Raw genomic sequence first — 14796 nt, 5'->3', positions numbered from 1 at the left:
ATAGACTTTCAGAAATCTCTCAATTTACCTGTCATTCAAATGGATCTAGAGAGAAGAGGATATGCTATGCTACATCCAAGAGATGCAATATAATGTTTAATTTTTTTTCCCTTAGTTTTCAATAAAGGCAGCAAAATAGAATATGGCGAAGACTGAATACCAAAGAGAAATTATATGAAACCTGAAAATAGCTTCAAGTGGGGAGAACTAGGCAGAAGTGTTGTATCTGCTTGTCCTGTTCTTACTGTTCCTGAGCCATCTGCTTATGCCTCTGATTATAGAGATGATCCCAGCCCAGAGATAGTCTTGGTCTGATCCAGTGTGACCTTCCTTATGTTGTTATGTGAGAGAAATTACCTTGTTTGACACAGCAACATTAAGTAAAAAGACTAATGCTGTTGAGTGGATGCAAGCTAGCTCTTCTTACCCTTTAGACAACAAGACACAAAATCACAAGTAAGACAATAAGGACTTCTGGCAGATCAATCAAGAGGAGGGTGAAGCTATGCAATTGGAGAATAGCAAGGCCAGATGATGTATAGGAGAAGTGAAAATGATTCTACTGGTCTAGCCTTTAACAGTGCATGACAGTAGAACTAATTTAGAGAGGAAGAATGCAAAATTGGGAGTAAATATGAAATGAAATAGAGTATGTGTTTAGCGAAGTAGCCTGTATCCAAGTAATCTCACCTTCTTTTAATAAGGAAAAAGTTTTTTCCTTAAAAATGAAAATGTAATAAAGATAATCCTAAAGATCGGTAGATATATTGCTGTATAATGCCTCTGAGGAAATGATTAAGTAAACTGGAAGAGCTGTTACTAGTATAGATTGGGAAGGACTGGTGGAGTGGGAGGCTATGCGTTTTGGAGCATTGAAAAAAGTCTTAGATGAAGTGAGGGCTTACTGCTTGAAATGAAAAGGGAGAAACATGAATCCATCAGTTGGTGAGTAGTGGTGTGGATATAAAAAGAAAGGTACGTTGCTGGAAAATCTTGTGTGAGGGATAGCAAAGAAATAACATTTCTGTTACATCTGTCCCACTACAACGTTACTTCTTGAGATATGCCCAGTGACATAGCCCAGATCACAGGGTTGTAATTATACTTTGGAAGCACTCAGGCAATCACCAGTTATTTTTATAATAACAGCGGAAAACCAAATGCAATTAACCTTCTTATTAGTGTTTGCCTGCTTCTGTTCAACTGAAGGGCAGGATGAATTGTTACCAACATCCTTGTCTTCATTCTGCAGTTTACGGTCTATCAGCATTAAAGCCAAGTAATAAAAATTAACAGAGTATAATTCTAGAAAGTAATAGCTGCTTGACAGGATTCAATGTGAGGTCCTCTGTTTAAAGATTTGCAGTGGATGAAGTTGTTGGCAGGACAAGAGATGGCAACACACCTGTACTACGTTCTTTTTCTGAAAGCCTGGAATTCTTGTAGCATCCATATGTGTGTTGCAAGAGATATGAACTGCTATTGCACCAGTTCTTGGGTGGACTTTGGTTCTACAGTTACAGATCAGCAGAAGCGTTGCTCCATGCTCCAGTTAAGTGGAGCTGCATATTGCAAGTGGCCAGCTGTTGAGAGGCAAACCTGAAACAATTAGTGTAATGAATAGTACAACAAGCACAGGATATGTGGCCAGCAGGGACAGGGAGGTGACTGTCCCTCTCTGCTCTGCCCTCGTGAGGCCCCATCTGCAGTACTGTGTCCAGGTCTGGAGCCCCCACTACAAGAAAGAAAGGGAGCTGTTGGGGAAGGTCCAGAGGAGAGCCACACAGATGATCAGGGGGCTGCAGCACCTCCCCTATGAAGACAGGCTGAGGGAGCTGGGCTTGTTCAGCCTGGAGAAAAGAAGGCTGCAGGGTGACCTCAGCCTTTCAGTACCTACAGGGAGCCTACAAACAGGAGGGGATCAACTCTTTGAAAGGGTAGATAACAGCAGAACAAGGGGAAATGGTTTTAAGTTGAGGGAGGGAAGATAGAGGTTGGATGTCAGGGGGCAGCTCTTTCCAATGAGAGTGTTGAGGTGCTGGAACAGCTGCCCAGAGAGGCTGTGGATGCTCCGTCCCTGGAGGTGTTCAAGGCCAGGTTGGATGGGGCCCTGGGCAGCCTGGTCTGGTATGAAATGGGGAGGGTGGTGGCACTGCCTGTGGCAGGGGGTTGGAGATTCATGATCCTTGAGGTCCCTTCCAATCTGGGCCATTCTGTGATTCTGTGACATTTATTTTCAAAGTATTAACTCATAAACTATCTTAACAGATGATTCCAATAACATTATCAGGAGTCGTCAGCATGGGTTCACCAGGGGGAGGTCGTGCTTGACCAACCTGGTGGCCTTCTATGATGTTGTCACATTCTGGGTGGATGGGGGGAGAGCAGTGGATGTAGTCTACCTTGATTTCAGCAAGGCATTTGATACTGTCCCCCACGACATCCTTATAACAAAGCTAAGGAGGTATGGGATAGATGAGTGGACAGTGAGGTGGGTTGAGAACTGGCTGACTGGCAGAGCACAGAGGGTCGTTGTTGGCGGTGCAGAGTCCGGTTGGAGGCCTGTAAGCAGCTCTGTTCCTCAGGGGTCTGTGCTGGGTCCGGTCTTGTTCAACATCTTCATCAGTGACCTTGATGAGGGGATAACGGCCACCCTCAGCAAGTTTGCTGATGGTACGAAGTTGGGAGGATTGGCTGACATGCCTGAAGGCTGTGCTGCCATTCAGCAAGACCTGGACAGGCTGGGGAGCTGGGCAGAAAAAAACCGGATGAGGTTTAACAAAAGCAAGTGTAGAGTCTTGCATGTGGGGAGGAATAATTCCATGCACCAGTACAGGTTGGGGGATGACCTGCTGGAGAGGAGCTCTGCGGAGAGGGACCTGGGTGTCCTGGTGGATGACAGGTTGGCCATGAGCCAGCAGTGTGCCCTTGTGGCCAAGAGGGCCAATGGCATCCTGGGGTGCATTAAAAAGAGCGTGGCCAGCAGGTCGAGGGAGGTGATCCTCCCCCTCTACTCTGCCCTGGTGAGGCCTCACCTGGAGCACTGCGTCCAGTTCTGGGCTCCCCAGTACAAAAAAGACAGGGACCTCTTGGAAAGAGTCCAGCGGAGGGCCACGAAGATGGTGAAGGGCCTGGAGCATCTCTGCTATGAAGAAAGGCTGAGTGAACTGGGTCTGTTCAGCCTTGAGAAAAGAAGACTGAGAGGGGACCTGATCCAGGTCTATAAATATCTGAGGTGTGGGGGGCAGAATGGCGAGGCCGGACTGTTTTCAGTGGTGAGTGGAGACAGGACAAGGGAAAAGGAAACTGCAGCATAGGAAGTTCTGCACAAATGTGCGCAGGAACTTCTTTACAGTGAGGTGACGGAGCACTGGAACAGGCTGCCCAGGGAGGTGGTGGAGTCTCCTTCTCTGGAGATGTTCCAGACCTGCCTGGATGCCGACCTGTGCGACCTGCTGTAGGGAACCTGCTTTGGCAGGGGGTTGGACTCGATGATCTCTGGAGCTCCCTTCCAACCCCTACAGTTCTCTGATTCTGCGATTCTGTGATTGCCATTCAAAAAATAATTTATGCACAGAAGCAAGTAAAACGAATGTACTAGCTGATGAGCTCTCATTACATTTGTCTTGCTAAACCAGAGTTGCCCTACCAAAAAAAAAAAAATTAGTTTCAAACAGATCTTTGAAAAAAGATAAATTACACCTATCACTTCCATTGGAGATTTATTTCAGTAAGATACAGAATAAATCAAACCTGAAATATCAAAGGATTGAGTAGGAAAATAACTTACTGCAAAACAGTTTAGTGCCAAAAATGTGGTTGCTCATGACTGCTTTGCTTACACATAGCTACCTAATAAGAAAGCTGACTTAAAGCTCTTTTCAATTCATCTGGACAGTTTCCTGCATTGCAGAAAACCTTCAATGAATGATGCATTGTTCCTTCATTTACAGAATGTTTTTTTTTTTGTTGTTGTTGTTGTTGTTTTTAAGTTCAAAGCCTATTTTCCACTGACAACAGCAACAAAAAGATTTTATAGATGTTTCAGGACCTACCCATCCATCTTTGGGAACACTATAAAGTAGTCCTTGTCTTCTGCTCTACCGTTCAGAATGGATTCTCAGGTTGGAAATTCAGAAAGCTTGCCGTGCAGTTTTCATCGCATATGGAAGAGAGAAGTCTCATGTCTGATCGGCACAACACTGCCATTCTTTCCCAGCTCCTTCCCATAGCACAAGCATGTTAAAAAGAAGAGAGTTTATCCTACTTAGTAGGTGAATGGAAGTCGGTGTAGATAGCACTCCTGATGAACCAGCAGCGCTCCAGGGGATCCATTCTTTATCCCCAGTAACTACTACTTTTCCCATGTTTATTGCTCTCTAAATCAAGTTGTAACCTTTTCAGCACTTAACCTCTGTCAGCTAAGCTCACTTAGAGCAATATGCTGGTGGCAGCCCACGCCATTTTTGTAGTCGTGATTCCAATATCGCTGGAGAAGTGTTAGCAAAGGTGAATTGCTTTTTTTTTCTACAAAGTATTTCAGAGAAAGACATCTTACAGTGGCAGAAGCAGTAGTAGCAACTTAGAGTCAAAAGAGTGAAACCTCAGCAACTGAGAATATTGATTTCTGCTTGGGATGTTTCAAGTATCCCCTTTCTCTCCCTCTTTAATTTCTGTCAATACTTCTGAAGTCATAGTGTCTAAGGAATATTTTGCAGAAAATCAAACCGTGTTAAAATTTAAAAATACACATTCCCTGTGCTTTCTAAAATTCTGACTGTGACAGTAAACTCTGTGCAGTTCTCGAGAAGTCTTCCCAATGACCCAGGGAAAAGCTGAAGAACATAATAGTGGTCACGTTACGTGGTTGGGATTCTGACCGCAACTGAATGTGTAAGAAAGGCGAAGAACACAGCAAGTGTGTCTCATATCCCTCCCTGACCCAAATATTCTTCCAGCATTCAACTACTTTGAGCTTTTTCCCAGAGTTGATGTTGTTTGGCACATACAAGTATGTGTTCAGTCTTCTCTGAATCCATGTAAAATGTTTGCTGTACCCTTTGATAAGGAGTTGCACAGGTGTCATCCTGCTGTGAATCACCTCATTTTCTTTGTTTCTAATTTGACTTTCACTAACTTTTCTTGACAGCCCTGGTTTTATATTGGAAAAGGCAATGATTAGTCAGCCACTGTCCATCCTCTCATGACTATTTAGGACTTCATAGAATGACTTGGCTTGAAAAGAACCTCAAAGATCATCTAGTTTCAATCCCCCTGCTACGTGCAGGGCTGCCAACCTCCAGACCAGGCTGCCCAGAGCCACATCCAGACTGGTTTAGAATGACTCCAGGGATGAGGCATCCACAGCCTCCTTGGGCAACCTGTTCCACTGTGTTAGTGGATTTCACAGACTTGTCTCATGACGTTCTAGGCCAACTCTTTTCCAGACTGGCAATCCCAGCCCACTCAATATTTCCTGGGACAGAAACTGCTCTGGATCATGAGCCATCTTTACTGCCCTTCTGTGACCTCTTTCAAGTTCTACTTTATCTTTTCTGAGGTGGGAGAAGACTGTATACATTAACAAAGATAGAGGCAAACTATGTAATCATAAAAAGTACTGCAGATTATAGAATTGTTTTTCTTTTTTTTTTTTTTCCTTTGTCCTGTCACCTTTCTGTATGGGTTTTGTGCTCTTTGCCACAAAGTTTGTCTCTCTCTTGCCTGTTCAGGGCCCTCAAAAGAAGCAGAAGGTTGAGAGGCACATAATCCAAAGCCATATTGTTGGTTCTGATTGTGACTGTGCAGTGTAATTTTGGCAAGTCATTTCATTTTTTTTATTTTTGTGTTTAGTGCAATCTCCGGGCTGTGTCAAGGATGACAAGTCTCTTTTTACTGTGTTGACTGTGGGGGAAATCATACTGTGCTGGCAGTCATTGGTTCCTGGCAGGGGTTTGAAGATGAAAGGCTTTGAAACCCTGCTGGGGCTTTGAGGCAGCAGTAGGATTTAGAGGGGTATTCAGGTCCTTGGAGCAACATGCTGTCAAAACACTTTGCATATACTTTGGCATTCTTGCACCACTTTGCAAAGCTGTTCTGGCATTGCCCTCACAGTCATAAACTGTCTGGGGAACTCTGTCCCTCCAGTTGCTGGCATGAAGATTTTGTCCTACTTCTGGCTAGCCCAGCTTGAATTTTGCTTCTGTTAACTCAAACACGTGCACAGAATAGAGAACATACTAATACAGAAAAAATAGCAATTGAGTTTAATAAGAAGATGGGAGAAGAATGTTGTGATCGGGCACAGGGCTCACTCAGACAAGTATACAGTTAATCAGAGATCACTGGCCTTGCAAAATGTCACTCCCCAGGAGGTCTCCATTGCTACACCTGAAGTACTACCTGCATTCATTCCCACATGCAGATTTGCCCACTTGTTCTCTAGTGAGGAGGGTCAGATTTTCTAGTGTGTCCAAGCATTTTCCACAAAAGCTGGACAGCCAGCAGCCCTTTACGTGTCTGTTGTGTGTATTGTGTGAGCTCATGGACCTGTGTGTGCACTGAGCTGGAATTAACAATGATTAATGGAAGGATTTCTACATCCTGCGATCTTTACTTAAGACAGGATACCCGAAAGCTCTGCAGGCAGACAAAAAGGGGTTGCTGATACGTTGTCAAACATGATTGTATTGGTGAAGCTAATGAATTGTTACCAAGTGAGTTGGGGGATGGATCACATGCGTGCTTTTAGCTCATCCCATCATGAAACAGATTGGATACATTGAGAAAATTAAGACTCTGACTGCTTTCATAGACAAGCACCTTGCCATTGAGCTAAATCAGACACAGACACTGAAGTTATTATATGTCAGGAGTGAATGGCACCTTGCTGAACTTAATATAGATTTGTTGCATTAATTCAAGTGCCCTTATTATTAGGTAGTAGTATGAGGAACTTCAGTGTACCCTGTATTCAAGGTGGAAAGACTCAAGCTTTTCTATCACAAAAGGTCTGCAGCACTTGTAACCTACAGGGTATATATTTTCTCTTATTTATTTATCTTTTCAACAGGGGGATGATATAACCAAGATCTCCAATGCTGGCAAAACAGGGGAGCGGATAGTGAATCAGAACATATTTGATGACATTGCACAAGGTATGGCCCTACTGGGAGACGGTGTTTGCTCTCAAAACAGAATTCCTGCAGATGACTGGCCATAATTGTAGCAAGAATCACAACAGGTCCTCTGGGAAAGCTGGCTCTTAGTAAAAGAAGCAGGCAGGGATTTTGGCAAAAGATACCAAGGCAGTGGTTAGCAGTGGAAGATTGGAGCATAGTGCCTTTCTATGAAAACTGGTTTGTTGCCTTATGGGATGCTGGTGTCTCCGATGTTGAATGTTAGACAAATAGAGCTAAAAAGAGCAGGGCTAGCATACACAGGAGCTGGCATATACAAGGCAAACAGACAGCAAGCTGCAGTCATTCAGAAGACATGAACGACAGCCCTGCTCTAGCATATGTAGTACTGATGCTGTTTTGCAAGGGTTTTCATACCTTTGCTCAGCTCCCTCTTGAAAGGCTGCATCTAGCTTTGGAGAATGACCTGAGGCTACTTCTTGCTCTCATTGCTGCTTTCTTATTCATTCGTCTCCTTTCAGATCATCACCCTTTTGTGTGAGGACTTGGTGCTTGGTAAAGTGCAGGACTTCAGCGTTGTCTTGGAGTGAGACCTAAAGACCAAGACAGCTTTTATACTAATAACTGTGTTGTATCGAGGCTGTGAGAATGACAGAGATTCTTGTAAAGCTTATCTGGTACCCCACCATGGTTAAGTATTTCAGATCTTTTCCATGAGACTTATTATTTTATTTTGGTTTTAGATTTTAAATATTTTGAGGATGCCTCCGATGAATACAGGGACCAGAGGGGAACTCTCCTCCCGCTCTGGAAGTTCCAGTATGACGAAACCAAGAGACTTGCAGTTACTGCCATCTCCTGGTAAGTCTCCTTAATGCAAACTTGCTCTCAGTTTGCAGAGTAGTGGAATTAATTGTCAAGCCACCTTACAAGGCAGTGCTGGTTTCTGTGGAAACACTTTTTTAGTAATTACAGTCATCATCTTTGACAGCATCTGTACACACCACACACTTCTGGATGGGAAGCAGCTTGTGTGGGGCTGAATGTGTCAAGCTTGGGACATTCAAGCAAAAGGTGAAGACCCAACAAGTATGGGGCATTGCTAGGGCAAAGTGAATGCAGTTAGGAGGGCAAATAAGTGTCCTTTCTTGGGAAAGCTGAGATAGATGGGATTTATCTTTGGATAATATGCTGTAAGAATCAATCCTGAAAAACCTAGGGAAGGAGAAGAGATGGTGCTGTTTTTGACAAGAGATGTAAAGCAGCAGAAAGGGAAATGCAAACATTGCATGTGCTGATTACATTATCACCACATGCTGTAAGATGCTGAAGCACTCACACCTGGCCTTTATGCAGGACAGTGGCACATGTTTCAGGCACTGCTGTGACAGCAATGGTATTTATCTGTGGGGTTCTTACACACTTCATTTAGCAGCCATTTGACCTGCAGTCCACTGTTGCTTATTTACTCCTGGCCAGTCTGAAAATTATCATTTGAAAATTTTCAAATCAGCTCATGGTCATTGCCACAAAAAACTTCTCAACCTGAATGAATCCTTTACTTCTCAACGTACTTGATCCTCCCCAGATCCTTGGCTTGTTCATGCAGTTGTGTGAGACTTACATAGCTCCTGCCCTGTGCTCTGCTACTTCCTCTTGTTGGTAGAGCAGTGTGATATATCTTCCCAAGGAGAATCTGTAGAGAGACAAAGCAGGATTGCTATCTTTCGTCCTTTCAAGCCATTGCAAGTTTTATACTTTAATAGAATATTGAGGAGGTCGTTGTATGAGAATTACAAAATAATACTAAAATGAGATGTAAAATTGAGAAAAAAGGCATCTTTTACTTGTCATTTGTGTTGCTGTTATTCCTGTCTCCAGGTGATCGTAAGAGAAAGACGGCCCAGAAATTGAAAAAATGACCCCAAATTGCATTATGTAATAAGCTTTTCTAATTTAATTTTTATTCTCACATTACTATCAGTGATGGTGCTTTTAGTGGATAGGAGCAAGAGCATTAGGATGCCTAGGTGTCTACCCAAGTGAAAAATATTTTTATTTTATCAATTCAGAATAGTCAGGGAAACAGTAATTAGGTAAGTTTCACATCCATTCATTTCAGGAGATTATGGACAGCAACACTACTGAACTGTCCATACAGAACAGAAGTTGTAACTTATTTTCAAATAAAGGGACTTTTGAAGGTATAATAGCTAGCTACTCAGGCAGCGTGCTCTTACAAAACTGGTAACTAATTGAATCAGAAGGGAATTTCCTTTCCTGAGCTATGGTGATGAATTATTGAACCAACACTTGCTTCTTGAATCATACATTATTATTTAGTGACAGTGAAAGTAAGCTTATTGAGTATTAATCTTCAGTGAGTTGGAAACTCCTTTATTATGGCTTCTGAAAGATGGAAGCCAACACATTCCTGCCTTTTTCCTTTCTTCAAAGACCTCATCTTTAAAAGTCAACTTTGCATAATCATGAAGTACATAAGTGAAGAAATGCTGGAGATTGGCATCATATATAAGTCTTTGCCCTTTTTATCCTTTTCATCTACTGCTGTGGTCTTCAGATGTTATATTTATCTTACACATCTTGAGTCCAGAAGAATTACTCATACATGAACTTTACTGATGTGTAAATTCATAAGGGTTTAGCCCTTAGACTCTATGTAGTCCTGTGAGAATGGACTATGATATTAAAATGTGAAACAAATGTGCATTCTTGTTGAATTATGTAGTTAATTATAAATGCTTTCCTACCTGAATTTTCTCATTACAGGAATCCAAAGTACAAGGACCAGTTTGCAGTGGGGTATGGCTCTTGTAAGTAAGAAATACGGAAATGACAGTGACAGATTTAAAATATTAAACTGGTGCATTGAGGTTAAATCACATTACACTGTGGGGCATGGACTACATCTTGTAGCAAGAACTCAATTTAATATATGTAAACTGCGATTGAATTGAAAATAGGGATTATACCTTTACATTCCAAGACATGAAGATTTAGAAATGTATGGGTAATGACAGTGTTAGACAGGATTTTTGGCACGTGATAGTACTGACTCTCCCTTTGGTCAAGGACTTGTCTCTAGAAACACCCTTTAATCTCATCTGATGGACTGTGATTGGCACTCCCCTTTCCCTGCCCTTCTAACTGCTTAAAGACCAGGTCTGTTCTGTTTCACCAGAAGCTAATAATGAGAGACATCTCTAAGCATAAACACATTGTCCTTTGGTGGGGAACATCTTTCAGAGATGTCTTTGGAGGTAAGCTCTCCATTAGGGCATGCCAGGCCTGAGTAAAGGAAAAGGCACTTTTCCTGCTGTAGTGTCTAGGATTAGGTATGAAATTATTATGAGCCGCTATGGACATCTAGTTCAGGGCTTCCTGTGCTAATCCATTACAACTTCTGTCCAATGTTACTGCCCCCACAGTCAGGAAATGAAAAGAATTCTAGCAGGCTGATATTTTCTCACCATTTTTATGCTATTTGTGCACCTTGTATCTACCTTGTATAGATACCTTGTATCTACCATTCACTCTGAAATGAAGCAGAGAGGGTCAGAGAACGGAATAGCATTGCAAAGGCAGCAGAGCTTTCTCCTTGCTTCCAGAAATGGGTAGACTACAGAATGGTTCTTCTAATTTGTGAGAAGGACTGGGTGTGTTGATCCAGTCAATTTCCTCATTGTTTCTAGCAGGAAACTTCTTGTCTGACTTAGAGTGTACTTTTTGAAGTAAAAGCTGATTCCCCTGTGGAGCACTAATAGTTCTCCATCTGGCTTGAAATGAAAATCAGCCACCGGGCTACAGATAAACAGTGTTTGAGAACTGCAAATAGCAGGATTAGTCACTGAATTTATTACCCTAAGCACTTCAACCCTGGGAGTTCTCTGTGGATGACAGAGTGGAAGACAGGGAGTCAGAGACAGGGCCTTGGCTTTGCCCACCTGCCATTTCAGTTTCTCTGTATCTACTTGCAAAACTGCAGATATACTTTTTGCTAGTGTTCTTTGGCATGAAAACATTATAGTCTGTTGTGAGTATTCTCTACTAACAAAGCAAATTGCTTGGTGTTTATTTTTAGGGAACAACTATTTTGAACGGATGCTGAAGGATCTCAGTTGTGATAAAATGACTATTGAAATTCATTGTTGGGAAATTTAGTCGTGGGATTAAAAGCTCAGTACTGGGCTTAAGGAAAATGGTTGTTATTCAGGAAAGAAATAAAGGAAAATAAACCTGGATACAGTAGAAGAAAAATAGAAAACTACATATAAAGCAGTAGGAGAAACAACAATAGAAAACTGAAAAAATTACAAGATCTGTAATATAGCAATGTCTTGATTACTGTGTGCAGTTGTGCTTGTAAACTTTGAGGAAGTATGTGTTTAGCTGTGGGAAGATGGGAACATGACCAGAAAAAGACACCAAGGATGAGCAGGGATATGTAGGATGACTTCTGTATCATCCAGCATGAACAGACTGGTGCTCTGACAACATGCCAAAGGAGAGGGGATTTGATATGGGTCTATAGAATCCTGAGCAGCAAAAGTGAAAAAGGGTCAAATATTCATTATTGCCTATAAGGCATATAAGGCATATGAGGTATATAAGGATGAGGGAGACCATATGAAATTATTGAGCTAATACAAATTTATTGGTATAATACAAATTTAAAATAGAATAATATGATACATTACAAAATTGTGAATGTTTTCTTCCCACACTCCATACTCTGGAGGACAAAGATATACGTGGAGTCAAAAGATCAATTCACAGAGGAGCAGTTTGCTGCTGGCCATTACCAAGCACAAGTCCTTTGATTTAGTAAATTCATAATTGCAATATGCAGGAAACTCTGAATATAGGAATAGAACAACTTTTGCTGTGATTCTTATGCTCTTTGATCAGTTACTGCTCAGCACTCTTGGAAAGCAGACACTTGGCTGTAGGGGCCCTTGGTGTGCTCCCAAATAGTCTCTCTCTTGTGCTCTGACAGTAAAACCAGATGGGTTGTCTTCATTTATACTGGTAAAGATTACATTCCGTGTGCAATATTCAAACATTTGATTTTTCTTTAAAAATGACATTTCTCTCTTGAAGTTCACTGCATCTGAGCCCAGGAAATGTTCCTGTTAGTTTGCTGAGAAGTCTGAATTGGCCTGACAATTTCTTTAATCCAGCAGGCAGCAGGAATTCTGAAAAACAGAATGGGATCAGTCTTTGCAAAAGAAATCGTGGCAAGAAGCGCTCAGGATATTCTTCACCTTGTCACCATCTCACAGCCCCTATGCTAAGAGCGCAGGAATTAGGCAGGACTTTCCCACTGTTCTGCCATCCAGGTGCAGAAAGGGAGATGAATCCGGGCCAGAGAAAACAGTCCTGTTGTCACATGGGGACTCAGCTAGAGCCACAAATAGAACTCAGCTCTTTGGATCTGCGGTGAGCGTAATTACATCACTACTCTTTTGTGCAGCATGCATTTGGCAGTTGCTGCCAGGGTACGAGCAACACATTTGTTCTGCTGCCCAAAGTATACTTTTTGAAACAAAAGATCCCTTGTTTTGTGTGGGTCCATTTCACTCCATCATGGTGAATTCTTTACAAATAGGGTCCTAGCTTTTTTGTCTCTTGCTTTTGTATCCTATTACTGAAGGTTTCATCAGTAATTTATTTGGATGAGGTTTCTGATGCCAATGGCATTTCTTTGGCATGTGACAGTCCCCCTCTGAACAAGGGAATACTGTCATTGCAATTTGCAATTCAGGATCTTTGCTGCTTGGCTAGAATTAATTGTTATTCCCATCAGGAGGAGCTGTCTTTCTGGTTTTGTTTCTGCATAAGCGAGATTGCTGGATTTCTGGCTAGACTGACAGCCTGCAGCATAGGCTTCAGAGGGCTGTGGTGGGTGTTGGGCTTGTGCTCTGCCTTGCTCATGGGAGCACAACAAGCCCAGGCCTTAGCAATCACTTGAATTCATGTTCCAGAAGTAAGTGTGCTTCTGACAGCATTCGAAAATGGCTTTCTATGTGCAACTCTCCATCACATGAGACAGGAAGGAAAAAACAGTATCTTCCTGGGTGATGTACCTTCCCCTGCTCTGCCTGCACTCCGTGGGTGTAACTGCCAGCTACAAGGATGCGTGAGGAGTACAGGCTCACCCCCAGAACACTGAAGAATCTGGTAGAGCTGTCCAATCCTCAGTTCTTTACAGTGAAATGACTCTGTATAATGGAGTCTAGCATGGGCACAACTGGACCATGTAGAGGGGCCTATATAGAGCTCTAGCTGCCTCTGTAATTTCAGAACGAGCAGGATGAGCTAATGCAGAGTGCTTTTGTTGGTGTGACTGCATTAAAGTAAAAGTTGTTATGCCTTTGTGACTGAATTAAATTGGTGTAAAATCCTGGCAAGAGTTTTCACAGGGAGTAACTATTTAGTAATAGATTCCTTGAGATTTTTGATGCTGGGGATTTACAGTTGAACACTGAGACAACAGAGCAGTTCTTATTGAGCTCATCTAGGGAGAGAGGTATACCTACAGTCTTGTAGGTATACCTACAAAAATTTTTCATTTTCTCAAATGCACTGTCCAATGAATGTGGACATCTTTCTTGTACTGCTCACACTGACTGAAACTGTTGGATAGACATTGCAATAAGGACGTGGGAGACACAATGTCTCCAATTAGGACATACTCAATGTTCTTCAGAGATAATGGGGAGAAGAAAAATGGACTACATATCTTTAACAGCAAGGTACTGCAGCTTCACCTCTGTGGTTTGCAGGCACTGCTTACTTGACTGAAGGTTTCATCCCTCAGCGGATCTTCCAGGTCAAGTGAATCAATTCATCCTTACCACTAAAGGATGAAGTGCAGCTACTCAAGGAGCTGGCTGCTCTGTGACACTGAGAAACTTTTCCTGTAGGGGGGGTAGTGAAGAAAGATAGCAAGGCAAAAGTGAAATAGGTTTGCATGATCAAGGAGCGTGCTTCTTTTCCCTTGCAGAGTTTCCCTCTGAGTTTAGATGTCCAGAGACAACTTCACCCACAACTGGTGATTCTGTGATTATATGATTTACAGAATCAAGACTTTAGATTGGAACTCTGAATAATAAAGGAAATGTCTGGTAACAGAATTTGCTTACTTTTGGAGATTAAAAGCCATCCTGCAAGGGACAGTGAGAGTGTGCTTCAAAGTACACCATTTTTTCCCCCTCTTTATTTTGCAAGAAGTCTGGACCACCTCTAGAAAGCAAGCTGTGGAAAAAAAAAAAATCAGTACAGAATTCCCAATCCACTGTCCATTCCAAAGATTTAACGAAAATTAAAATCAGCTTCATGTTACAAACCAATTAGGTTCATAAAGACCCTGTTCCAAACCCCAGAAGTTTCTTCTAGGACAAATACTTTGTTTTCTAGCCACTTCTAAATACTTATTTGAGAGGCATATATCACAAATAGGGGAGGTCAAGGTAGGAAATTCATTAGGCATCCTCTACCCTGGTGGTTTCAGACTGTGGTGTGCCTTTTACAATCACCATTTCCATGTCAAAACTCCATCTGACTGAGAATCTTTCATCCACTCACCCTCAACATCCTACATTCTTCCCAAGTGCAAACACCATAATCAGACATA

General features: G+C 42.2%; 1 protein-coding gene across 2 annotated transcripts in view; it reads left to right on the top strand.

The window, feature by feature from the left end:
• DNAI1 (dynein axonemal intermediate chain 1) overlaps positions 1 to 14796 on the top strand; it is a 134921-nt gene that overhangs the window by 27041 nt on the left and 93084 nt on the right. For both annotated transcript variants that reach the window (XM_052670112.1, XM_052670111.1), the window contains 3 exons: positions 7073 to 7157; positions 7883 to 8000; positions 9930 to 9973. In XM_052670112.1, coding sequence (XP_052526072.1) covers positions 7073 to 7157; positions 7883 to 8000; positions 9930 to 9973 — 247 coding nt within the window. The remainder of the gene's footprint in view (positions 1 to 7072; positions 7158 to 7882; positions 8001 to 9929; positions 9974 to 14796) is intronic.

This window comes from Tympanuchus pallidicinctus, unplaced genomic scaffold (assembly GCF_026119805.1).
Source record: "Tympanuchus pallidicinctus isolate F22 unplaced genomic scaffold, pur_lepc_1.0 scaffold9, whole genome shotgun sequence".
Classification (NCBI taxonomy): Eukaryota; Metazoa; Chordata; class Aves; order Galliformes; family Phasianidae; genus Tympanuchus; species Tympanuchus pallidicinctus.
Note: the sequence above shows the minus strand (reverse complement) of the source record. Positions and strands in the feature narration are given on the sequence as shown.